The sequence below is a fragment of the Borostomias antarcticus genome (genome assembly GCF_949987555.1).
Source record: "Borostomias antarcticus genome assembly, chromosome: 19".
NCBI lineage: Eukaryota > Metazoa > Chordata > Actinopteri > Stomiiformes > Stomiidae > Borostomias > Borostomias antarcticus.
Genome location: NC_140252.1, coordinates 4,539,990 through 4,565,525, shown reverse-complemented (window position 1 = coordinate 4,565,525; position 25,536 = coordinate 4,539,990). Strand labels below are relative to the sequence as shown.

The window sequence follows — 25,536 nt, the reverse complement described above, 5'->3', positions numbered from 1 at the left end:
AGACGCATAGAACAGTCCTCCGTAGCAGCTTACTCAGTTCAGTGGTTCCACCCTGTGTTGCTACACAGTCGCACATTCCTGAAGTCCTTTCGTTTCCCACTGGTTCTGTCAAAAGTTCCCAAGTGGCACGCCAGAAGAAGCGCTGCGATTGGTCCGATTAGCTGCCGTTGCCGTCGTAACATGTCTGCGCGTGCTCACATAGTAGGCTCACTGGGCTGGGTGTGTGTGTGTGTGTGTGTCGGACTCCCAGAGAGCGTCTATGTGCGCGTACGCGTGCGTGTGAGCGTGAGTGAGCGTGTGTCAGTCCATCTCCAGGTGGTCCATGATGAGCTTGTTGCGCGAGCGCGGAGTGTGGGCGGCGTTGCGGCAGCAGCAGTGGGCACAGACGAGGCCGAGGAGGACGGAGAGCAGCCCGACCGACGCCGCCGCCCCGGCGCCGTACAGCAGCGGCAGCTTCAGAGACTCCCACACTGGGGGGGTCAGAGAGGGGGGGTCAGGAGCCAGGACACACACCGCCCAGCATACAGTATGCACGCACACACACACACACACACACACGTGCCTCTCTTTCGTTCTCTCTCCCTCTCTCTCTCACACACACACACAGCATTAAGACACAATTACACCACACATTTCAATCATTTATTCATGTCCACACACACACACACGCACGCACACACACACACAGCATTGAAACACATTTACCCCCCCCCCCCCCACACACACACACATGCACACCCACTACATTAGTCATTTAGTTTTTATCCAAAGCGGCTTACAATATTGCATTTAACTCACCAGAACTCACAATTGCATCTCCATCTCCTTGTGTAAACAAGTGACTAAGAGCGTAATCTGGTGCTGAAGACAAAGTGCAATAACTCATATACTGCACACACACTAAAACACAAACACACACAAACACACACAAACACACACAGTACGTGAAGTGATGTACTCACTGGCGAAGCGGACGCTGAGGAACGCCCTGGCGGAGGTGAGCTCGGCGCCCTGCGTCCACGCCCCCGTGGAGGCCAGCAGGTACCAGGGCGTGGCGCGGCAGTGGTACTCGCCCGCGTCGCCGTCCTGGGCGGCGTGCACGCGGAGGGCGTAGGCGTGCGCGCCGCGGCGCTCCAGGGACACGTCGCTGCTGGAGTTGCGGGCGCCCTTCCGGACCACGCCGAAACGGTCCATCCTGGCCAGCAGCGTGCTGGCGGCGCCGCCGCGGAGGTGGGTCAGGTACCAGCTCACCTCGTATGACACGCCATCTGAGGGGCAGGGAGAGGAGGGGGGAGAGGAGGAGGAGGAAGAGGAGGAGGGAGAGGAGGAGGAGGGAGAGGAGGGGAGAGGAGGAGGAGGGAGAGGAGGAGGAGGGAGAGGAGGAGGGAGAGGAGGAGGAGGAGGGGGGAGAGGAGGAGGAGGAAGAGGGACAGGAGGGGGGAGGAGGAGGGAGAGGAGGAGGAGGGAGAGGAGGGGGGAGAGGAGGAGGAGGGAGAGGGGGGAGAGGAGGAGGAGGGAGAGGAGGAGGAGGAAGAGGAGGAGGGAGAGGAGGAGGAGGGAGAGGAGGGGGGAGAGGAGGAGGGAGAGGAAGAGGGAGAGGAGGGGGGAGAGGAGGAGGAGGGAGAGGAGGAGGAGGGAGAGGAGGAGGGAGAGGAGGAGGAGGGAGAGGAGGAGGAGGAAGAGGAGGAGGGAGAGGAGGGGGGAGAGGAGGAGGGAGAGGAGGAGGGAGAGGAGGGGGGAGAGGAGGGGGGAGAGGAGGAGGAGGAAGACGGGGCGATGAAGAAGAGGGAGAAAACATGAACCTCACCGAAGTGTTTATCTCTTTATTTCACATCACCGTGGCGCTGCCAGAGTCTTCATTAAAACAGTGAGGACTCATTTGGGATTCGCTCACATCGGGCATTTTATACATTCACATGAAAGGATGAGGAGTCACGTGGCGTATTTCTGCTCCATATGAAAGGATGAGGAGTCATGTGGCGTATTCCTGCTCCATATGAAAGGATGAGGAGTCATGTGGCATATTTCTGCTCCATATGAAAGGATGAGAAGTCATGTGGCGTATTTCTATGTCTCCGTCTATCTGAGAGACAGCAGAGCAGAGGCCTGTTGTGAGGAGATCCTCTAACTGGTCATTAACGTGTCAGAGAGAAGGCCTATTAAGAGCTGTTCCTCCCACACACGCACACAGTCACACACGCATTCACACACCCACACACACCACACACGCTCAAGTGCACACACACACGCACACACACAACACACGCGCATGCACACACACACACACGACACGCGCATGCACGCACAGAGCTGGTACAACACGTCATCTCTGAGACAGAGACTAGAGAGAGAACACAGGAAAACAAAGAGAATTAGATAGAGCAGAGAGAGGAGAGAGAGTAGAGAGAGAAGAGAGAGGAGAGAGAGAAGAGAGGAGAGAGAGAAGAGAGAGGAGAGAGAGAAGAGAGAGAAGAGAGAGGAGAGAGAGAAGAGAGAGAAGAGAGGAGAGAGAGAAGAGAGAGGAGAGAGAGAAGAGAGAGAAGAGAGAGGAGAGAAGAGAGAGGAGAGGAGAGGAGAGAGAGAAGAGAGGAGAGAGAGAAGAGAGAGAAGAAAGAGAAGAGAGAGAAGAGAGAGGAGAGAGAGGAGAGAGAGAAGAGAGAGAAGAGAGAGGAGAGAGAGAAGAGAGAGAAGAGAGAGAAGAGAGAGGAGAGAGGAGAGAGAGAAGAGAGAGGAGAGAAGAGAGGAGAGAGAGAAGAGAGGAGAGAGAGAAGAGAGAGAAGAGATAAGAGAGAGAAGAGAGGAGAGAGAGAAGAGAGAGGAGAGGAGAGAGAGAAGAGAGAGAAGAGGAGATGAGAGAAAAGATAGAGAAGAGAGGAGAGAGAAGAGAGAAGACAGAGGAGAGAGAGAAGAGAGAGAGAAGAGAGAGAAGAGAGAGAAGAGAGAGAAGAGAGAGAGAAGAGAGAGGAGAGAGAGGAGAGAGAGGAGAGAGGAGAGAGAGAAGAGAGAGAAGAGAGAGAGGAAAGAGAGGAGAGAGAGGAAAGAGAGGAGAGAGAGAAGAGAGAGAAGAGAGAGGAGAGAGAGGAGAGAGAGGAGAGAGAAGAGAGAGAGAAGAGAGAGAGAAGAGAGAGAGGAGAGAGAGGAGAGAGGAGAGAGAGGAGAGAGAGGAGAGAGGAGAGAGAGGAGAGAGGAGAGAGAGGAGAGAGAGGAGAGAGAAGAGAGAGAGAGACGAGAGAGAGAGACGAGAGTGGAGAGAGAGGAGAGAGAGGAGAGAGAGAAGAGAGAGGAGAGAGAGGAGAGAGAGGAGAGAAAGAAGAAAATAGAGAAGAGAGAGAGAGGAGAGAGGGGAGAGAGAGAGGAGAGAAGAGAGAGGAGAGAGAAGAGAGAAATAAGAAAATAGAGGAGAGAGAGAAGAGAGAGGAGAGACAAGAGAGAAAGAAGAAAATCGAGAAGAGAGAGAGGAGAGAGAGGAGAGAGGAGAGAAAGAAGAAAATTGAGAAGAGAGAGAGAGGAGCGAGAGAGGGTAGAGGAAAGGATGAAGAATAACAGCAGAGATGAGGAGACAGAAAGATGTGGTTGAGCTAGAGAGATGCACACACAGGCAGGACAGGACTGAGTAGAGATATACCTGAGGGTCTAGTCATACAGACATACCATTACACACACACACACACACACACACACACACACACACACACACACACACACACACACACACACACACACACACACACACACACACACACACACACACACACACACACACACACACACACACACACACACACTCCGAGGCATTAGAATTCTCCTGCTGTTTTGGAAGTGTTTAGTCTCTCCTCTCATTTAACTCTATAGTCCCTGTGGAGTTTTTCAAGTGGAAGACAAACGATCTCACACCAGAGCCAAGACCTGTGTGAATTAGAGATATAAGACCTGTCTATACCTGTCAATCTGTGTGAATTAGAGATATAAGACCTGTCTATACCTGTCAATCTGTGTGAATTAGAGATATAAGACCTGTCTATACCTGTCAATCTGTGTGAATTAGAGATATAAGACCTGTCTATACCTGTCAATCTGTGTGAATTAGAGATATAAGACCTGTCTATACCTGTCAATCTGTGTGAATTAGAGACATAAGACCTGTCTATACCTGTCAATCTGTGTGAATTAGAGATATAAGACCTGTCTATACCTGTCAATCTGTGTGAATTAGAGATATAAGACCTGTCTATACCTGTCAATCTGTGTGAATTAGAGACATAAGACCTGTCTATACCTGTCAATCTGTGTGAATTAGAGATATAAGACCTGTCTATGTGAATTTCATCCCCTATGTCAGTGTTTTTCAACCGGTGTTCCGCGGCACACTAGTGTGCCGTGAGAGATTGTCAGGTGTGCCGTGGATAATAGTCAAATGTAATGTCAAATGTCAGTAATAATATTAAAACTTTTTGGTCAGTTTCTTTCTTCAAATTACATCCGTCTTCAAATTACAAAATTTCTGTCGGCCTATCATACAACATGTAGGCTATGCAATCGAGCAGACCCCGATGCACCTGCAGACAGAAATTACGACAGCTGACAGTCACAGCATCTGCCCATGATTCACCTGCCACGTAACGTTACTGTTGGATTAGCAGCTAGCCACTGTGACCAACCGTGGAGATGGATCAATATCTGAAAAGATCTACCGATCCTCCTGATCAAAGTCCTCCCAGACCGGAATCTACCCAAAATGAAGAGACCGCGACAAGTGGGGTGAAAAAGAAAGTAAAGATTTGTTCAAGGCTATATAGTGATAGCTGCATGTCATTAGGGTTCACTTTCCCTGGGGAGCCCTCAACCCCTGCTCCCATGTGCGTAGTATGCTATGTGGGGAAAAGCTAAGCAACAGTGCAATGGTGCCTAGCAAGCTCAAACAGCACCTTAACACTAAACACCCGTCACTGCAAAACAAGAAGAGATTATTTTGTTCGTTTGATCTGTCAAACAGAGAAGCAGGCCACTTTAATGAGAAAGAAGACATCAGTGTCTGCAAAAGCACTTGAGGCTAGCTACTAAGTAGCAGAGATCGTGGCAAAGGCGAAAAAGCCACACACTGAGGCAGAGACTGTAATACTACCAGCCTGCCAAGCAATCGTTGAGTACAATGCTTGGCCTGGACGCTGCTAAAGAAATAGCCAAAGCCCCTCTCTCAGATAACACCATTTCCAAGCGCATCGATGACATGTCTGAAGACATAGAAAGTGTCGTTTTGTAGAAGCTGCGTTCCGGTGGGAAATTTGCGCTGCAACTTAGTGATGGAGATGCCATCAGAGAGGTAGGCTAGCTATGTAGGGCTACTGCTATTTTAAATTGAATCAAAATTTGTTTCATCATCTTTTTATTGCTTGTTCTGTTGTTTCTCTTGGTTTGTGTTTTGTTTCTATCACCCCATTAAGTTGCAAGAAATGTTCTTATAATAAATAGGCCTAATGCTTGATTTGATTTGCCTTTAAGGTGCTTCCCGAAAAAACAACCGTGGAGGAAATCTTTGGGGTCACGTCAGAATACCTGGAACAAGCAGGACTTCAGAGGGACAAGTGTGTGAGTGTCTGCACCGATGGAGCGGCAGCCATGGTTGGGCGCACCAAGGGCTTGGTGAGCAGCGTGAGAGAGATGCACCCTGCAGTGGGCATCACACACTGCTTCCTACATCGCGAGGCACTTGTTGCCAAAACTTCACCGTCGGACCTAAATGAAGTCTTGAATGCTGTGGTGGGGAAGGTTAACTTTGTCAAAACACGACCCCTGAAGAGCCGCCTGTTTGCCTCGTTATGTGAGGAGACGGGAGCGGACCACGCGGCCTTACTGCTCCATACTGAGGTGAGATGGTTGTCGTGTGGGAAAGTACCGGCCCGTGTCTATGAGCTGCGGGGCGAACTTAAAACGTTCTGATGAGAAATACAGAGATGCACATCTGTTGGAAAATGATGAATGGTGTGCAAAACTGGCATACCTCGCAGATATTTTTCATCATTTGAATGAACGTAATGCACGGATGCAAGGTCGGGGTGAAAATCTACTCATGAGCACCGACAATATAAACGGATTCCGTGCAATGGTCTCCCCGTGGAAAATAAATCGCTTGACATGTTCCCTCTCACTCAAGAACACTGTGACACACGTGTTCATACAGGAGAGAAGGCGTACCACTGTGATCGGTGTGGGAAGAACTTCACTACGTCAAGAGAGTTAAAGACACACCAGTGTATTAATACAGGAGAGAAGCCATACAACTGTGACCAGTGTGCTGAAGTGTGCTCAAGAATGTCACGGACATGCAGCGTTGTGCAAGATAATAGGGGAACATTTGGAAAGCCTCGAGGAGAAGATGTCCTTTCATTAACTCATTGGACTGGGTGAGGAACCCATATAGCTCATCTGTTCTTTTCGGAAAGGACATGACTTTGCAGGAGCAAGAAGAACTAATTGAACTGGACAGGACCGCGGTTTAAAACTGCGCTTTGCGGATTTAACTTTGGACAGTTTTTGGCTTAGTGCTGCCAAGGAGTTTCCTATCGTGGCAAATAAAGACATTTCAACTCTGCTCCCCTTTTCCACAACATATCTTTGCGAGCTCAGCTTCTCAAGCCTAACTGCAATTAAAACAAAAAACAGAGAGAGACTGAGAGATGTTGAACAAGAGCTGCGTGTGTGTCTGTCATCTATTCCTGACAGGATATCAACGTTGTGCTTGACCAAACAGGCCCAGATCACACTGAGTAAGCAGAAACGAGGCTCAGAGCCTGTGTAAGAGAAGAAGTAGAATTGAATTCTGAGACTTAAAGGAAAATGCTCGTTTTTGACAACCTGGACCTTATTTACGACATATTATAAGAAGTTTGACTCACCGAGATCACTTTTGTGTTGTTCGGAGGCCTGTAGAAGAAATTTAAAATCCAGCGCGAGCCAGTATATCCATGTAATAACGTCGGACAGGGCAACGGGAATGCAGTTTCTAAAAATCCATTTTCGGCCGCTAAACGGTTGTTTTCATCAATCAGATTGGATGAATCTACAGTTGAGATTCCTCAACGCCAGCCATTGTTGTTTTGGTTTTCAAACACGGGGTCTTTAGCCTCTGTAATATGATCTTTACACGCCTCTCCCCCACTTGCTCCAGCACGCATGCGCACAGGCCAGCGCGCAGACTGGCTATTCTCCCTCACATTCTCTGCGCTACGATCGTTGTTGGTGTCGAGAATATTGTCGTCGTCATTCGTCAGCAACAATCCGATCGTAGCGCAGAGAATGTGAGGGAGAATAGCCAGTCTGCGCGCTGGCCTGTGCGCATGCGTGCTGGAGCAAGTGGGGGAGAGGCGTGTAAAGATCATATTACAGAGGCTAAAGACCCCGTGTTTGAAAACCAAAACAACAATGGCTGGCGTTGAGGAATCTCAACTGTAGATTCATCCAATCTGATTGATGAAAACAACCGTTTAGCGGCCGAAAATGGATTTTGAGAAACTGCATTCCCGTTGCCCCGTCCGACGTTATTACATGGATATACTGGCTCGCGCTGGATTTTAAATTTCTTCTACAGGCCTCCGAACAACACAAAAGTGATCTCGGTGAGTCAAACTTCTTATAATATGTCGTAAATAAGGTCCAGGTTGTCAAAAACGAGCATTTTCCTTTAAGACTAAATAATGATCAAACTCAGGTTTTGTAATAATAGTAGGTTATTCATAATTATAGGGAGAATTGAACTCAGAGACATTGTAATGAAATTAATGAAATTAAAAATGTTTATTAAAAATTTTAAATTCCCTTTGTTTATGTGTAGGCTTAAATGGTGACAAGTTTCATGTTAATGCACTCCATTTAATAAAAGTGCCTAAATCTGACCAGTTACATACATCTTTCCATGTTAATTATTCGTTTTGGGAAGGTGGTGTGCCGTGGGATTTTTTTTATGTCAAAAATGTGCAGTAGATCAAAAAAGGTTGAAAAACACTGCCCTGTCATCTACAAGTGGCTGAGCCGTTTGCCTGACCAATCAGGAGCCTGCAGTGTTTTCACCTGACCAATCAGGAGCCTGCAGTGTTTTCACCTGACCAATCAGGAGTCTGCAGTGTTTCACCTGACCAATCAGGAGTCTGCAATGTTTTCACCTGACCAATCAGGAGTCTGCAGTGTTTTCACCTGAACAATCAGGAGTCTGCAGTGTTTTCACCTGAACAATCAGGAGTCGGCAGTGTTTTCACCTGACCAATCAGGAGTCTGCAATGTTTTCACCTGACCAATCAGGAGTCTGCAGTGTTTTCATCTGAGCAATCAGGAGTCTGCAGTGTTTCACCTGACCAATCAGGAGTCTGCAGTGTTTTCACCTGACCAATCAGGAGTCTGCAGTGTTTTCACCTGAACAATCAGGAGTCGGCAGTGTTTTCATCTGAGCAATCAGGAGTTTACAGTGGTTTCACCTGACTAATCAGGAGGCTGCAATGTTCTCACCTGACCAATCAGTAGTCTGCAGTCTTCTCACCTGACCAATCAGGGGTCTGCAGTGTTTTAAAGCAATACATAGTGTTTTCTCCGGTTTTCTCGGAACTGCGCCCCCACAGGCTCTGCGAGTAAGTGCCCTGTCGTACTGTCGTAACGTTATCAGATTGTCTTTTTATTTTTCTGGCTTCCTCCGTGATGTTTCGCTTCGGTTTTCTCACTTCCGCCATGATATCATTGAGCTAAAAAACGCATGATATCCATAGACGCCGGAATAGTTAGCTACTACTGTGTTGTTTAAGCACAACGTCACGCATGCGCACTTCGACTGAACGCTGCGTCCCGGGGTCGCAAGTTTTAAAATGTCAATGTATCATCTTTCTGAGTAGACTGTTTGGACGATTCAGCTTACTTTTAGTAAATCTAATTGGAGAATTAGCACCAGACATGTTTGTAAAGGTCCAAATATTGCGATGTATTGCTTTAACGTCACCTTTTGGCTCACCTCAGCTCAACATCAAAACAAAAAAAAGTCACAGCTCAACTCAACTTGACTGTACTCATCTTTAACGCATGGAAAACTAAAAAAAAATAAAGTTGGGTTGTGCCTTTTTCATGCGGTGGACAAGCGGCTTAAAGATTCTTTGCTAATCCGGCCCCAGGAAGCTAGGCTACCCAGGCCCAGCTGGATCTCTACCCAGCAGTGAGCGTCATCTGTGGGGTGGTTAGAAGGAACAGACCGTGTGGGTGTGGACTAGACTGCTCTAGAACATTGACCAAAGCACATTTGTAGGATGTGTAAAAACAACCTGGACAATAAACTGAATCTGAAGAGTAAACTGCAGCAACTGAATGATGTAACGATGAAAACTATGATGATGCAGCTGAAGATGAGAGGGAGATGAAGATGAGATGGAGATGAGATGGAGAGGGAGATGAAGATGAGATGGGGGAAGACGGGACGGAGAGAGTGGCCACGTCTCGTTTCCCTGGAGAGAGAGTGGAGTCTGGAGACGTGAAGCGACAGGATGTGAGAGTTGGAGCACTCAGCGCCGGGGCGGCGGGGGGGGGGGGATTCTCCCAGCTCCGGCTGAGCTCTGGCCCCTCTGGCCACGGGCTGGGGACAGCCACTCTGAAGGAACAGGCCTCACAGACCAGGAAATGGCTGACAAGACTAATTCAGACATTAAGAAGTGATCTTCACCTATCTTGAGCCCTATTCAGTAACCATGACATCTGCTACTGTGTACTGGGTTAGACGGTGTCCTGCTGTATTCACTGGTGTTTCAGGGATAATTGTTTGCTAATTAAGACCAACTGCAGGAGGAGAAATGAGAGTAGTATAGTTAGAAAAGAGATGTACTGCCTCTATATACTTCTATCTACTACTAACTATTTTATTGTTTATAGCTTATTGTTTTGTTCAGTTCTGTTGATATATGTGTACATTTGCTGCCATGTTATTATTTGTGTTTGCTTGTGAACATGTCAGCATTGAAAATTAGGGAAACCTCAATTGCTCTATGAGTATAAATAAAGGTAAAATAAAAAATAAAAATTCTACCTCTACCTCCATCTACCTCCGTCTACCGCTGTCTACCGCTATAGCATCTACCTCCATCCACCTCCATCCACCTCCATCTACCCCCAACCACCTCCATCTACCTCCATCTACCCCCATCTACCTCCATCCACCTCCATCTACCTCCATCCACCTCCATCTACCCCCCATCTACCTCCATCTACCCCCATCCACCTCCATCTACCCCCCATCCACCTCCATCCACCTCCATCTACCCCCAACCACCTCCATCTACCTCCATCCACCTCCATCTACCTCCATCCACCTCCATCCACCTCCATCTACCTCCATCTACCCCCAACCACCTCCATCTACCTCCATCTACCCCCATCTACCTCCATCCACCCCCATCTACCTCCATCCACCTCCATCTACCTCCATCCACCTCCATCTACCTCCATCCACCCCCATCTACATCCACCCACCTCCATCTACCTCCATCCACCTCCATCTACCTCCATCTACCTCCATCTACCTCCATCCACCCCCATCTACCTCCATCCACCTCCATCCACCTCCATCCACCTCCATCCACCCCCCAACCCCAACAACCCCCTGGCATCTCTTCTGCCCGTGTTAGATCTCAGTAAATATGTAGGGGGGATGGATGGATCAAAGATAAGACCTTCAATTAGACACTGAATCTCCATTTTGTTTCATTTCATTATTCAGTCTGAACAGGCTCAGCAGCAGTTTTCCGAGATGGATTTTGCCGAAGGCGTCCTCAGCAATTAGTTCATCCCCCTAAGCAATCACGTTGCGCAGTTTAATTCTGTCATCATATCTAAAGGACCCTGATTGGCCTGGCTGCAATTCCAACCGAGAAATCCCACTGGACAAGAGCCTTTCCAGACCCCGAGTCGCATTTCAGCCATGGTAACCTTCCGTTAGACTCTCATGTGTACCAGGCACTACATATGTCTTATTTATACACACGCACACGCGCACACGCACACACGCACACACGCACACATACACATAGCTCCCTCCAACTCCCAGCTCCGCACCTCCCTCTTCTATCTCATCAACACCGGGGCCACTGAGGACACATTCCACATCACATCACAAACCAGCGCTGTCTAATTGGATCCTCGCTATTGATCCCCAGACACCAGCAGAACCCCACCGAGCTGCAAAGAGCAGGAACCAACAACACTAATACAACAAAGTGAATTAACTCTGCCCCATAAAACCTGGTTACCACGCATCACACAGGAATACTAAACCAGCCGGCATGACTCCAGCGCACAGAGGCTTCATGACTACAACGCCCCAACAGCGTCATGCTGAGCTTTGTTATATGATCCACTTAAATATCCTATTATGGACTACAGGGATAGCTAACACATAATGGCCTACCATGTAGGCAACATCTTTAAATATTTATATACTCTACCGATAGTCATGTCTCTCCTATGAAGTATTTAACCCGTTTATTGCTCTGTAAATGTTCTTAGCTAGTAGACAAATATTTTCCAGGAGCTTGCTCAATCGTCTTGTTGAGAGGTCGGGGAATAATTTTGGGGTGAACTGTTTTTTTGCTTTCCTCTGGAATATGTAGCGGTGGGACCTATGTCCACCTACCCCCCATTGCTCTCTGTAAAGCGCATTGTGTTGCCTCTGTGTATTACATTTCGCTATACAAATGAAGTTTGATTTCATTTGATGTTGCTATGATTCATGCTTCGCATAAGGATTCTACGGAGCAGATGTGCAGTGCTAACATGGAAGAGGGGGACACTGCTGTGTTATAGCAAGCAGAACGGGCAGAAATCTGAAAGATAGATCTTATCTACAGAATCATGACGTCAAGCTGGCTAGCATGGAACCGTTCAGTTTTCAGAGCCTTGAATCATTTATTTTCATAAGAAAGTCACCCATCTCAGGTGTCCTAGCTGCATGTTTGTTTGTGTGTATGCCTGCGCATGTGTTTGTATTCCTGTGGCTGTGTGGTATTTCTGGAGGGGGTGGGGGTGTTATAATTGTCTTTGAAACAAGACACTACATCTGTCTCAACACTCTTAAAGTGTTCCATGCCATAGAAAATTCAGAGAGAGATAGAGAGATGGATAGATGGATGGATGGATAGACAGAAATAGATAGATAGGTACACTGTAGATGGATAGGTAGATAGAGATAGATAGATGGAGAGAGATACTGTAGATAGATACTGTAGATGGATAGATGGATAGATAGAGATAGATAGATGGAGAGAGAGAGATATACTGTGGATGGATGGACGGACGGACGGATGGATGGATGGATGGATGGATGGATAGATGGATAGACAGACAGACAGACAGAACAAACCACAATGGGTACTTAGCGTAGTTGGCACCAATCAGGTGCATTCAAGGTTTTGTAAACAATTTGCTTTGAATGAATGAATGAATGAATAGATGCCAGAGACGGCCTACAATGACTAGACGGGGAGATTGGCATCGCAATCAGTGCCCTGCAAATAAGATACAGTATGGCCGATGTGATCATCACCTTAACTGTCAACAGCAAATACAGGTATGACCAGCCTAAAGATAACACATCACTCCTCATAATTAAAAAAGTCAACTACACAGAGGTAGCCTAATGTTGTACACAAAGCACTAGACTGTGGACTGGAAAAGTCACTATTTCCACTGCGCACATTTCGGTTCGAGGGCGGTGACGTGCCGATCAGCCGCAGGTTTGGTACATCCAGGGTAAAAGGAAGACACACGGCGTGCGCTCTCTGCAGTGCAGACTGGCCAAGTGTCAATTTTAAAGCAATGGCTGCTCTATAATGTGAATGTCTATGGCCTGAGCTCCCTTATTAACAGCCGGACTTAATGGTCTGAGAAGCTCCCCCAGTGAATGGCCCAGCTCTCTCTTCTCTCTTAAGATCTCTCTGTTCTCTTCACTCACTCATCAGGCGTAATGGACCGTGAGATGGCGTAATTAATTGTCGAGGCCAAGCTGGGGCAGCTGGGTAATTTGATTCTGTGGGTCAGGCTAACTGCTGGAGCGGGGTGGTCTGCTACTCTCGGCCACTAACTTTTCTGAAGTGATTCTGTGTCCCAAGTTAGGGAGATGAATGCTAAGAAAGTTAAAACGTTTCAAGATATGAACAATTCTGTTCCACCATTCTCTTGATCTATATTTTGGTTGTGTTTAAACTTTTTCCTACTTCTAGATTTTGTTCAAACTTCTATGCATTTTATTCAGAAAAAAAAGCTACTAAATCTTCTGTTCCACTCTGAGGAAATGGTTAGTACGCCAAGTACTCTGAAACAGGCTGCTTTGATGATGACGTACAGTACTTGTATCACAAACACGCACAGGCACGCACGCACGCACTCACACACGCACACACACACAGTGTTCATACATTTCCTTTAAAAAACACATGTTTCCTGGCATGCCACACATTCCAAACCTGAGGTCTTCAGAGTGTCTGCACGTCAGAACAGGTAGAGATAACAACATCCCAACAACAACAAGAACAGGTAGAGATAACAACATCCCAACAACAACAAGAACAGGTAGAGATATCAACATCCCAACAACAACAAGAACAGGTAGAGATAACAACATCCCAACAACAACAAGAACAGGTAGAGATAACAACATCCCAACAACAAGAACAGGTAGAGATAACAACATCCCAACAACAACAAGAACAGGTAGAGATAACGTCTCAACAACAACAAGAACAGGTAGAGATAACAACATCCCAACAACAAGAACAGGTAGAGATAACGTCTCAACAACAGCAAGAACAGGTAGAGATAACAACATCCCAACAACAACAAGAACAGGTAGAGATAACGTCTCAACAACAAGAACAGGTAGAGAAAACAACATCCCAACAACAAGAACAGGTAGAGATAACAACGTCACAACATCAACAAGAACAAGCAGATAACATCCCAACAACAGGCTGAGACAACGACATCCCAACAACAACAACAACAGGAGCGACAACAACAGGCACACAAGACAAAAAAACAACAAGAACAAGTAGAGCTAACATCCCAACCAGGCCAACATCAGCACACACGCATGAGTTGTGTCTCTCCCACATATGTATGGCTGTGTCACACACATCCACACCAGGCTCAGTTCCACAGGCCTAAACACAAGAAGAGGCACTGGAGAGATTGTGAAATTGAGGAAATCAAACGGGAATAAGCGAGAACACGGTTGGTGAAGTCACCTCCAGAGGCCCCTCCCACAGCAGCAGAGCTATGGCTGTCCTGTCCAGGTTCGTCCCTGGGTCCTAACGCCCCCCCTCCCCCCGTCTTCTCTCAGGTCCTCCTCAGTCTGTGTGTGTGTGTGCCCGTGTGAAGCATGGCTCTTCGAGTTACCACACATAATAAAGGTTGGGCAATATCAACGTCTGATGATTAAAGAAAAGCGTGGCCACACCTTCAGGAAATGACACATCAGTCGATACCTACGTTTGTCATTATTCACCTCGTATTGTGTGTGATAATCTGGATGAGCTCAGGCAGAGACGTATACTCAAGGCTAGGCTAGTCACTCACAGGCTAGCAGGGCTGCCAAGTCTCACGCATTGAGAGTGAGACACACGCATTTCAGCCTATTCTCACGCTCACATGCCACACTTCACAATTTTCAAGCGGAGAAATGACCGACCCCTAAATAGTAGCACTTCAATGTTCATGGGACCCTTATTGTGAAATTAGACTAGGCTAGACTAGTCACAGGCCAAGCTAGGCTAGTAACAGGCTAGGCTAGTCACAGGTTAGGGAGTCACTCACAGGCTAGGCTAGTCACAGGTTAGGGAGTCACTCACAGGCTAGGCTAGTCACAGGTTAGGCTAGTTGCAGGCTAGGTTAGTTACTCACAGGCTAGACTAGTCACAGGCCAAGCTAGGCTAGTAACAGGCTGGGCTAGTCACGGGTTAGGCTAGTCACGGGTTAGGTTAGTCACTCACAGGCTAGGTTAGTCACTCACAGGCTGGGCTAGTCACAGGCTAGGCTAGTCACAGGCTAGGCTAGTCACTCACAGGCTGGGCTAGTCACAAGCTAGGCTAGTCACTCACAGGCTAGGCTAGTCACTCACAGGCTAGGCTAGTCACTCACAGGCTAGGCTAGTCACAAGCTAGGCTAGTCACTCACATGCTAGGCTAGTCACAGGTTAGGTTAGTCGCAGGCTAGGCTAGTTACTCACAGGTTAGGCTAGTCAAAGTTTAGACTAGTCACAGGCCAGGCTAGTCAATGGCTAGGCCAGTCACTAATTTTTGAAGACAACCTTGAGCACTCTATTTCTATCAAAAAGAGTTGATGCTGTAAATTTTGATGTAAAAGAAAACCCTGATACTTTTTCCAAACACCGCTAGTGAATATACCCTCTAAAAGGGGTGGGGCAATGTAATTAGCAAGATTATTTGGAATGGAAGAAAACCCATCACTAACGAAACTAATTAAGGACTCCGTTAGTTGATTTCCTCAGTCTGTTCCATCAGTGCTAGGCTGAAACATGTCCAGGCTGCTCACGCTCACTCCTGCTCAGCCGTTTGTCCTGAGGTCTGCTCAGGCTCCATACCACACCAGGATAAAGACAGCTGACTGACCTGAGGTCTGCTCAGGCTCCATACTACACCAGGATAAAGACAGCTGACTGACCTGAGGTCTGCTCAGGCTCCATACCACACCAGGATAAAGACAGCTGACTGACCTGAGGTCTGCTCAGGCTCCATACCACACCAGGATAAAGACAGCTGACTGACCTGAGGTCTGCTCAGGCTCCATACCACACCAGGATAAAGACAGCTGACTGACCTGAGGTCTGCTCAGGCTCCATACTACACCAGGATAAAGACAGCTGACTGACCTGAGGTCTGCTCAGGCTCCATACTACACCAGGATAAAGACAGCTGACTGACCTGAGGTCTGCTCAGGCTCCATACTAAACCAGGATAAAGACAGCTGACTGACCTGAGGTCTGCTCAGGCTCCATACTACACCAGGATAAAGACAGCTGCAACTGTCCTGGAAACCACCCCGACATTCCATTATGCCGTACCAGAGGAAGACAGACACAAGTGTATGTGCGGACACACACACGCACACACACGCACGCACACACACGCACACACACGCACGCACACACACGCTCACGCACACATTAACCAACAGCTGCAGTTTTCAGGAATAATGACATCCTCATGTAATCCTCTAGCAAACTTCACCATTATTTTCAGGCACATGTGGAGGAGAGAGATGAGGGGGGGGAGAATGAGAGAGAGGGAGAGAAAGAGATGGAGAAAGAGAGGAGGGAGAGAGAGAGGAAGCAAGAGAGAGAGAGAGAGAGAGAGAGAGAGAGAGAGAGAGAGAGAGAGAGAGGGAGAGATATGAAGAGGTAGTGTGTCTGTGTATATGAAGAAGGAGAGTATGTTAGCGCGTAAAAGCTCTCACTGCATCACTTGTCAGTGTCACTTCCACCCTCAGTGTTCCCACGCTGGGTTGACCCACACACGCGACCACCTCTCATTAACACCTCTCATAAACACCGCTAGCAGCTACACCACCAAGGAGCCGGCTTTTCAATGGCACAGATGGGCGGTATTTATACTGAGGAGTGAGTTCAACCAGTTCAACTCGGTAACTGCTAGAATACGGATAGTAAAGTCCCAGTTTGGGAAGCTTAATGTGTCTAGCTACACACCTAGGACTGGAATGAGGAACTGATTAGTGCACGATATGACATTACTGATATGGCAACTAAACCTTTCTATTCTATTGTATGTCATTCAATGGCTACGACAGAAGGGAGAAGGAGAACAGCTGGTTCCCAGAATGAGAACCAGAGAGCTGATAAGAGAGAACACAGGGGAACGCCACAACAAGGTCAGACTCCACCACGCCCTGACCGGAGCCAGAACAGGAAAACTAGAGTGATAAGACGGAGGAAGGAGAATAGAAGGCTGGAGGTGTGTGTGTGTGTGTATGTGTGTGTGTGTGTGTGTGTGTGGGGGGGGGGGGGGGGGGGGGGGGGGGGTTCTGGTTGGAGGTGTGTGTGTGTATGTGTGTGTGTGGGGGGGGTTCTGGTTGGAGGTGTGTGTGTGTGTTGGGGGGGGGGGGGGGTTCTGGTTGGAGGTGTGTGTATGGGGTTCTGGCTGGAAGTGTGGGGGAGGGGGGGGGGGGGGGAGAGGAGGACTGAGAAGTTCTTTGCCAGGTCGACTTTCAACACTGAAACCCTGGGGAGTTTCTGGAACTCATTAAAAGTGATGAAATCAGTTAAGAGATCTACTAGCGCCAAGTTCAGAGGCAAGGAGTTCTGTTCTCATTGTTTTCATATGATTTTCTATAAAATTATTATGATTTGGTTTATTTGAGCGTTTAAAAAATACATGCACATTTAGTCCCCCACTAGCACACCCACACAAGAAAGGAATGGTGTTAGTGCTTGCGTGTGTGTGTGTTTGCGCATGTGTGAGCGTGTGTGTGCATATGTGTGTGTGTGTGGTGTGTGTGTGTGCAGTCCTACCCGTCTTGGGGGAGGGGCCTGACACGCTGATGGTACACTCCATCTTGATTGTTTCCCAGGGATACACACTAGTGGTGTCAGAGTGGATAGCCACTTCAAACGAGGGACCTGCAAGAGAGAACACACACACACACACACACACACACACACAAGTGTGTGGATGAGCGTCATCAGTGGGGCTCAGTGTGGGGTCTACCTGGCATGTGTTCAACACACACTTGAGCACTGACACAGAGGGAACCAGCACTGACACACAGAGAGAAAGAACCAACACTGACTCAGAGAACCAACACTGACACAGAGAACCAACACTGACACAGAGAACCAACACTGACACAGAGAACCAACACTGACACACAGAGAGAAAGAACCAACACTGACTCAGAGAACCAACACTGACACAGAGAACCAACACTGACACACAGAGAGAAAGAACCAACACTGACACAGAGAACCAGCACTGACACACAGAGAGAAAGAACCAACACTGACACAGAGAACCAACACTGACACAGAGAGAAAGAACCAACACTGACACAGAGAACCAACACTGACACAAAGAGAGAACCAACACTGACACAAAGAGAGAACCAACACTGACAGAGACAGAGAACAAGCACTGACACAGAGAAAGAGAACCAACACTGACAGAGAGAGAGAGAACCAGCACTGACACACAGAGAGAGAGAGAGAGAGAGAGAGAGAGAGAGAGAGAGAGAGAGAGAGAACCAACACTGACACACAGAGAGAGAACCAACACTGACACACAGAGAGAGAACCAACACTGACACAGAGAGAGAGAACTGATCAGTTTTAAGAGAAATACACTGTAACATCTAATCATCCATGTTGCTGGGTAGTCACACACTGGTAGGGAGATCAGATCGCTGCCTGCAGAGTAGATTCATTGATGGTTGAACATAGGGGAGATGCGCTAATATATGGTGGCGTCAACAAGAGGGTCTTATGACGCATACTTATTGTTAAAAGATCCTACAGGGCCTCTTGTACACTGTGAATAGGAGTAAGGGTCACTTTGTGCCCCTCGGTGCCATTTATCAGAACCCTAGCTGATACCGATATGCAGGGAGAGAAAAACAGTATTTAAGGAGTGCATTCTGGCCTTGAAGAGCATTTTGGCAGGGAGAACCAGCACTGACACACAGAGGGGGAACCAGCACTGACACACACACACACACACACAGAGGGGGAACCAGCACTGACACACAGAGAGGGAGAACTAGCACCGTCACACAGAGGGAGAACCAGCACTGACACACAGAAGCTGAATCCCAATCTGAGTGCGCACACCGCACTTGCGGCCCCTCGCACTTGTGGCCTGAGGCCTGAGCACTTAATTGACGTCAGCTGGAAGGGCCAGAGGGTGCAGGGCCGTGAATTAAATGGGACAGCACTCCCAGTTTCGCTCAATGCCCCTCCCACTTCGTTTTCATTGGCTGCCGCGTTCCTCCGACGCAGAGGCTGCTCTGACGCTCCCTTCAGCTCTGCAAATTGACCGATTGACGTCTGTTTTAATTTAATAATAATTAAAAAATAAGGTTGGGTGGGATATGTTTACAGCATGTGGATTTCAAGATAAATGTTGTGTTATCTGCAAATGTCATCATTTATGTGTGATGCAATCGGATCATGACTCGGATGCACTCAAGCACTGTGTCACATGAGACGCGGTGGGCTGTGGGTATTTTCTGCTCCTAAGTCCGTGAAATTGCGGACTTTCGGTAAGTGCGGTTACAGTGCGCAAAATGGCGGCGTGGCGCACTTGTGGACCTAGCAATTCCGTTTTGGAACTACCCTGAGCCCTTGTGGACTTAGCGGGAACGCGCATGTAAGGCCACAAGGCCGCGAGTGCTCTGCACTTTCGCCTAAGTGCGCGATTTGGGATTCAGCTAGAGAGGGAGAACTAGCACTGTCACACAGAGGGGGAACCAGCACTGACACACAGAGAGGGAGAACTAGCACTGTCACACAGAGGGAGAACCAGCACTGACACACACACACACACACAGAGGGAGAACCAGCACTGACACAGAGAGAGAGAGAACCAACACTGACACACAGAGAGGGAGAACTAGCACTGTCACACAGAGGGAGAACCAGCACTGACACACACACACACAGAGGGAGAACCAGCACTGACACAGAGAGAACCAACACTCGACACACAGAGAGCGCTAGAGAAACAACACTGACACAGAGAGAGAGAACCAACACTGACAGAGAGAGAGAGAGAGAGAGAGAGAGAGAGAGAGAGAGAGAGAGAGAGAGAGAGAGAGAGAGAGAGAGAGAGAGAACCAGCACTGACACACAGATAGCCCTTTTCCACCAAGAAGGAACCGGTTCGGTGCCAGTTCGCAAACCTATTTTTGAACGGTTCTGAGCATTTCGACCAAAAATAAGTTGAGTTCGGGAACCCTAAAGTTGGTTCCGAACCAGCATGATTGATAAGAGTGGTAATCGACCACTCCAGCTATGTGTAAATGCATGCCAGGAAGGCTCCCAACTGTGAATGATGTAATTCTCTCTATGCTAAGTGGCAACTATCTAAATCGCCAGCCATCGAACTAACTTTATACAAATTATAATTGACATTCCCTAAAATAATAGTCTGATGACAACCTACTATAATTATAATGAAGTAGACTACACAATAGGGGTGTGCCCGAATACGAATACGGTATTTGGATGAGCACAAATAGTAGCTTTTTCCCGAATAGTAAATTCGTACGAATATTGTAAAAAATATTCGGGAGGGGGAGAACAGTCAAATACTGTGTGAGCGAGCGATGCTTGTTGACATGACACGACGAGGGAGAGAGAGAGAGAGACAGAGACGCACGCTTGCAGTCTCGCACATAGACGTCTAGACAATGCAGAGAGGGAGAGAAAGTTTGGAGCGCGCTGAGGAGCCAGATAGTAGGCTGGCAACGAACGTAAGCAGCACCGAGGGCTTTTGTCCCTAGTTAACTGGTTTATTGAGACAGTTATTATTGAGACAGTTATTGGATTTTATTTTCTTGTCGTAGCCTACCTGCTGCAATAGCCTATGTGATGATGCATGCATGATGCATGATTGATTGGATATTTAGCTTATAAATTGAATATTTGGGTTGTTGGAATATTGTTTATTGAACATTTGTAATGTTATTTTCGTCCATAGGCCCGAGCGCATTCTAAAGGCGCACGCTTTTTTGAACCATTTGGGCCTACGCGTTATTGTAGTGGCTCACACATGATCCTAATTTGAATAGACCTATATAATTTGTGTTTAATGGTTGTGCTGAAGCAGTGACATGATATGACCCTTCCGATTTGTTTGGAAAAGGAAATAGAAAGCAGAAACTTTGGATTACGGGCTCCTGACAACTTTATGAGTTATTTATGGGTTAACAAGCACACAGTGTTTAAAAAGCCTTTAATCCATCGGACTATATAGACCTACAATAAAAACAGCAACATGGTTGCAGATAATATATTAGATATTATGACACGGGAGAAATAGAGCTACTATAGCTGTTCTAGCAAAGTTGCTATGAGGACTTTTGATTTAGAAAAATGTTTTTCAGTTTCTAACTAAATGTAGAATGTCCCCCAGTTAAGGGTGGTGGTGGGGTTCTGACACTTCATTTGTTAAAATAAAAACTTGGGTGATGATGATGATGAGGAATTATACTTCATAATTAATGATCATAATAAAAATATATATATATAAACAGCAATTCTGATGCGTTGAAAGCACAGCAATTGCAATACCAATTAATATTAGGCTAAAGAAATTACATTTCCCCTCAGTTTAAACCGTTTTGAACCGACTTCCGGTTTAAGCACCGCCCACTTACGAATACAAATCCGAATCCAAATAATTAGCTGTCAAATACAAATACAAATAGTGGGCTCCCGGCACACCCCTACTACACAAGCCACTTTTGTGACGCACCACCTAAACAACTTTACATATGCCTATATCTCCAGGCTGCTGACGTATAACGGATTCCGCTCAAAATTGGTCGAAATGTCCCTAGAATTCCCTAGATAGAACCAAGGTTCCAAGAATTCTGAACCGAACCGGTTCACGAACCAGAGTTACTTTGGTGGAAGAGGGCTAAGAGAGAGAACCAACACTGACACACTGGTAGGCCTTTTCCACCAAGGGGGAACCGGTTCGGTGCCGGTTCATAAACCTAATTTTGAACGGTTCTGAGCATTCCAACCAAAAATAAACAAAAAAATAAAGAGTTCGGGAACCCTAAAGCCGGCACCAAAAAATATTATGGTTTTCAGCTCGAACCGTGACAATATTGTGGGCGTGGTCTATACATTTGTTGTAAACAACTGTGCTTTACTCCATGATAAGTGTGATAATCGACCACTTCTCTTCTCACATACAGATATGTGTAAATGCATGCCAGGAAGGCTCCCAAGTGTGAATGATGTAATTCTCTCTATGCTATCGTTTTAATGTGCTATGTTATCGCCAGCCATCGAACTAAATTTATACAAATTAGGATTGACATTCCCTAAAACTATAGTGTGATGACGACCTACTATAATTACATGAATGAAGCACCAGCTAAACAAATTTACACATGCCTATATCAGATAGAGAACCAACAGTGACACAGATAGAGAACCAACAGTGGCACACAGATAGAGAACCAACAGTGACACACAGATAGAGAACCAACAGTGGCACACAGATAGAGAACCAACAGTGACACACAGATAGAGAACCAACAGTGACACACAGATAGAGAACCAACAGTGACACACAGATAGAGAACCAACACTGACACACAGACACAGAGAAGCAGTCACATGTATCCTTCCGCTTTAACGGATTTGTCTGAGAAAGATTTTCTCTGAAGCTACACTACCATAACACACATACACATAGAAGAGAGAGGGGGAGAGGAGGAGAGAGAGGGAGAGAGGCAAGAGACAGTGAGAGGAGAGAGAGGAGAGATACAGAGAGAGGAGAGGAGAGGAAAAGAGGGAAGAGAGACAGGGAGGGAGGAGAGAGAGTAGAGGGGAGAAAGAGGAGAGAGACAGAAGAGTTGAGACAGACAGGAGAGAGAGAGACAGACAGAGACACAGAGGAGAGAGACAAAGAGAGAGGGAGTAAAAAAAGAAGGGGAGGTGTAAGGAAGAGGGAGGGAGGAAGAGAAAGCAAACTCAGCTGCCACATCCCAGAGGACGGTAGTAGAGATTGAACATCAAACACAGCACAGTGGGCCCATGTTATATATTGAAGCAATAACTCATGAGAGGGTGTGGTATATGGCCAATATACTACGGGTTGTGCTGCAGTCATAGGCACGAGGCGCAGCCGAGACGACCAGCACAACCCGTGGTATATTGGCCGTATACCACAACCCTCGAGTGAGTTATTGCTTTTATACAATGGTTACATCATCGGGAAACATTTATGGGATAAATACCTAGTATTTCAGTGTCTTAATATCGATTTTAGTGAACTCTGCCAAGAAAGGTAGTTTATAAAACTATCACGTTGCTATGGAGTTTCAAAACGACGAACAATGAGCCCTAGCAACCAAAACTAATACTCCTGACCAACCTAGCTAGCCATGAACGAAGCGTAGCCTACCTTTGCTGTGCAACTGCGAGTTGCAAAAGTGGTGATGATAAATCAGAGTGGTAGACTACAGGACAGATAGAACTCAAAATTGACATTGAATGTTTCCATTTTTCTTGAGGAGAAACCGTAATGTAACCAACAGACCACTACGCATGTGACTTCCACATATGTAGGTACTCGTGTTTAAGTGTGCGTGTTTGTGTGGGTGCATGTGTGTAAATAAAGAAGGTTAATTCCCAGTACCGGTCTCCTGGAAGCTGATCTGGACCTTGTTGGACTCGGCGTTGGCAGCTCTGGTCCAGGCTTCGCCCGGCTGCTTGGACCAGGCTGTGATGTCACACCAGTAGAACCCACGGTCTGCCAGCTGCACCCCCGCCAGACGGAACCGGAACTCAGACGGCCCGGTCTTACTCAGCACCAGGCTGTCCCTGGGGGCCAGAGTAATCATCATCATCATCATCATCATCATCATCACCATCATCACCACCACCACCAACACCACCATCATCACCACCGACATCATCACAATCATATCACACACATCATCATCATCACTATCATATCACACACATCATCATCATCATCATCACTATCATCACCACCATCACCATCACCATCATCACTATCATCACCACCACCATCATCATCACCATCACCCCCATGAGTTCCTGAGTGTTGTGGAGGTGTGTATGTATGTATGTATGCATGTGTGTGTGTGTGTGTGCCTCTGAATGGATTCATGCATGTTTAGTGTGTGCGTGTGTGTGTGTGTGTGTGTGAATGAATTCATGAATGGTGTTTTAACAGACTAAACACTATGAATACATTTAAACAATGCATACAAATTGAATATGTGTATATGCATTATTTTTTATTTGTGTTTGTTTTGTGTTATTCATGTTTGTGTTGTGTTATTTTATTATATTTTGTGTACATTATGTCTGCGTGTGTGTGTGAGTCTTGACCTGCGGTTGTGTGTGTGTGTGTTTGTGTGTGTGTGTGTCCCGACCTGCATGTGTGCGTGTCCTGAACTGCGGTTGTGTGTGTGTGTGTGTTTTGACCTGCGGGTGTGTGTATGTCTTAACCTGCGTTTTTGTGTGTGTGGTTGTGTGTGTGTCCTAACCTGTGGTTTTGTGTGTGTGTGTGTGAGGTTGTGTGTGTGTCCTGACTTGTGGTTGTGTGTGTGTGTGTGTGGGTCTCATTTCAGTTATTTGTTTTAAATCAATGAAGCAAATAATTTACAAATGTCAGTTATTAAAGGATTGAAACTTTGTATTAGAATGAAATAGCCTGCACGTGTCATGGACGCCGCACCCTCAAATGATTTCTTGATTCAATTTTTCCCTGTAAATACATAATACATAAAAACAACAGATGTCTATGTCCACGCATTAGATAGGATATTTCCAATGTTTGTTGTGTCGGCAAATATCAGCATATATCCTACTGGGAATGACTCATGGCAACGGCCTACCATAAACGCAAACAATCAGGGGCTTTCCGGATATCGAATATCTAATTTCATCTAATAATATTTTATTTAAACGAATAAGCAATTTGCACACATGTTTTTGCCTCTGGCAAGGGAAGTCTATTTCCAGTGTCTGTTAAAGTAAAATTAAACTTTTTTACAATGGGACCGGGAAATAGGCCTAAAGGAAAGAATTGATTATCATTTTGTGAGCACAAACCTTATTATGACTCAGCAGCAAACCATCAAATGTTGGACAGACAAAAATAGTGCGTGTGAATTGTATTGCAGAAATAACCACCAAGGGAAACTGCTGGGTTCGTTCTCATAACTTTAGTGATGTGTCATCAAATAGCCTACATGCGGCAGAAAATGCATTCTCTCCATTCCTTCAAATACTCTCGACCCTTGACTCAAAGTGGCACATTGCGTTATACGAAGGCACAGTGTGTGATTACAGTCAATGCAGTTTTCAGCATGAGGTAGGCTACTCAATGGTGCAGGTTGAGGGAATAAGCAGGTCCATGGAGGTCGTCCTGCAGGTTGAGGGAATAAACAGGTCCATGGAGGTCGTCCTGCAGGTTGAGGGAATAAGCAGGTCCATGGAGATCGTCCTGCAGGTTGAAGGAATAAGCAGTTCCATGGAGGTCGTCCTGCAGGTTGAGGGAATAAGCAGGTCCATGGAGGTCGTCCTGCAGGTTGAGGGAATAAGCAGGTCCATGGAGGTCGTCCTGCAGGTTGAGGGAATAAGCAGGTCCATGGAGGTCGTCCTGCAGGTTGAGGGAATAAGCAGGTCCATGGAGGTCATCCTGCAGGTTGAAGTCCGCTCCGTCATACAGAGGCGCTGTTGACCGTCACGGTAGCGGGGCCTCTTAGGCGATGGCAAATGTC

At 46.9% G+C, this 25,536-nt stretch overlaps 1 protein-coding gene across 1 annotated transcript in view; it reads right to left on the bottom strand.

Moving 5' to 3' along the window:
* Nucleotides 1-300: 300 nt before the first annotated feature.
* ptgfrnb (prostaglandin F2 receptor inhibitor b) overlaps nucleotides 301-25,536 on the bottom strand; it is a gene marked incomplete at both ends in the record, with an annotated part of 71,866 nt that continues 46,630 nt past the window's right edge. Inside the window, 4 exons of the mRNA XM_084453585.1 lie at nucleotides 301-470; nucleotides 963-1,268; nucleotides 17,558-17,665; nucleotides 23,418-23,602. Coding sequence (XP_084309711.1) covers nucleotides 301-470; nucleotides 963-1,268; nucleotides 17,558-17,665; nucleotides 23,418-23,602 — 769 coding nt within the window. The remainder of the gene's footprint in view (nucleotides 471-962; nucleotides 1,269-17,557; nucleotides 17,666-23,417; nucleotides 23,603-25,536) is intronic.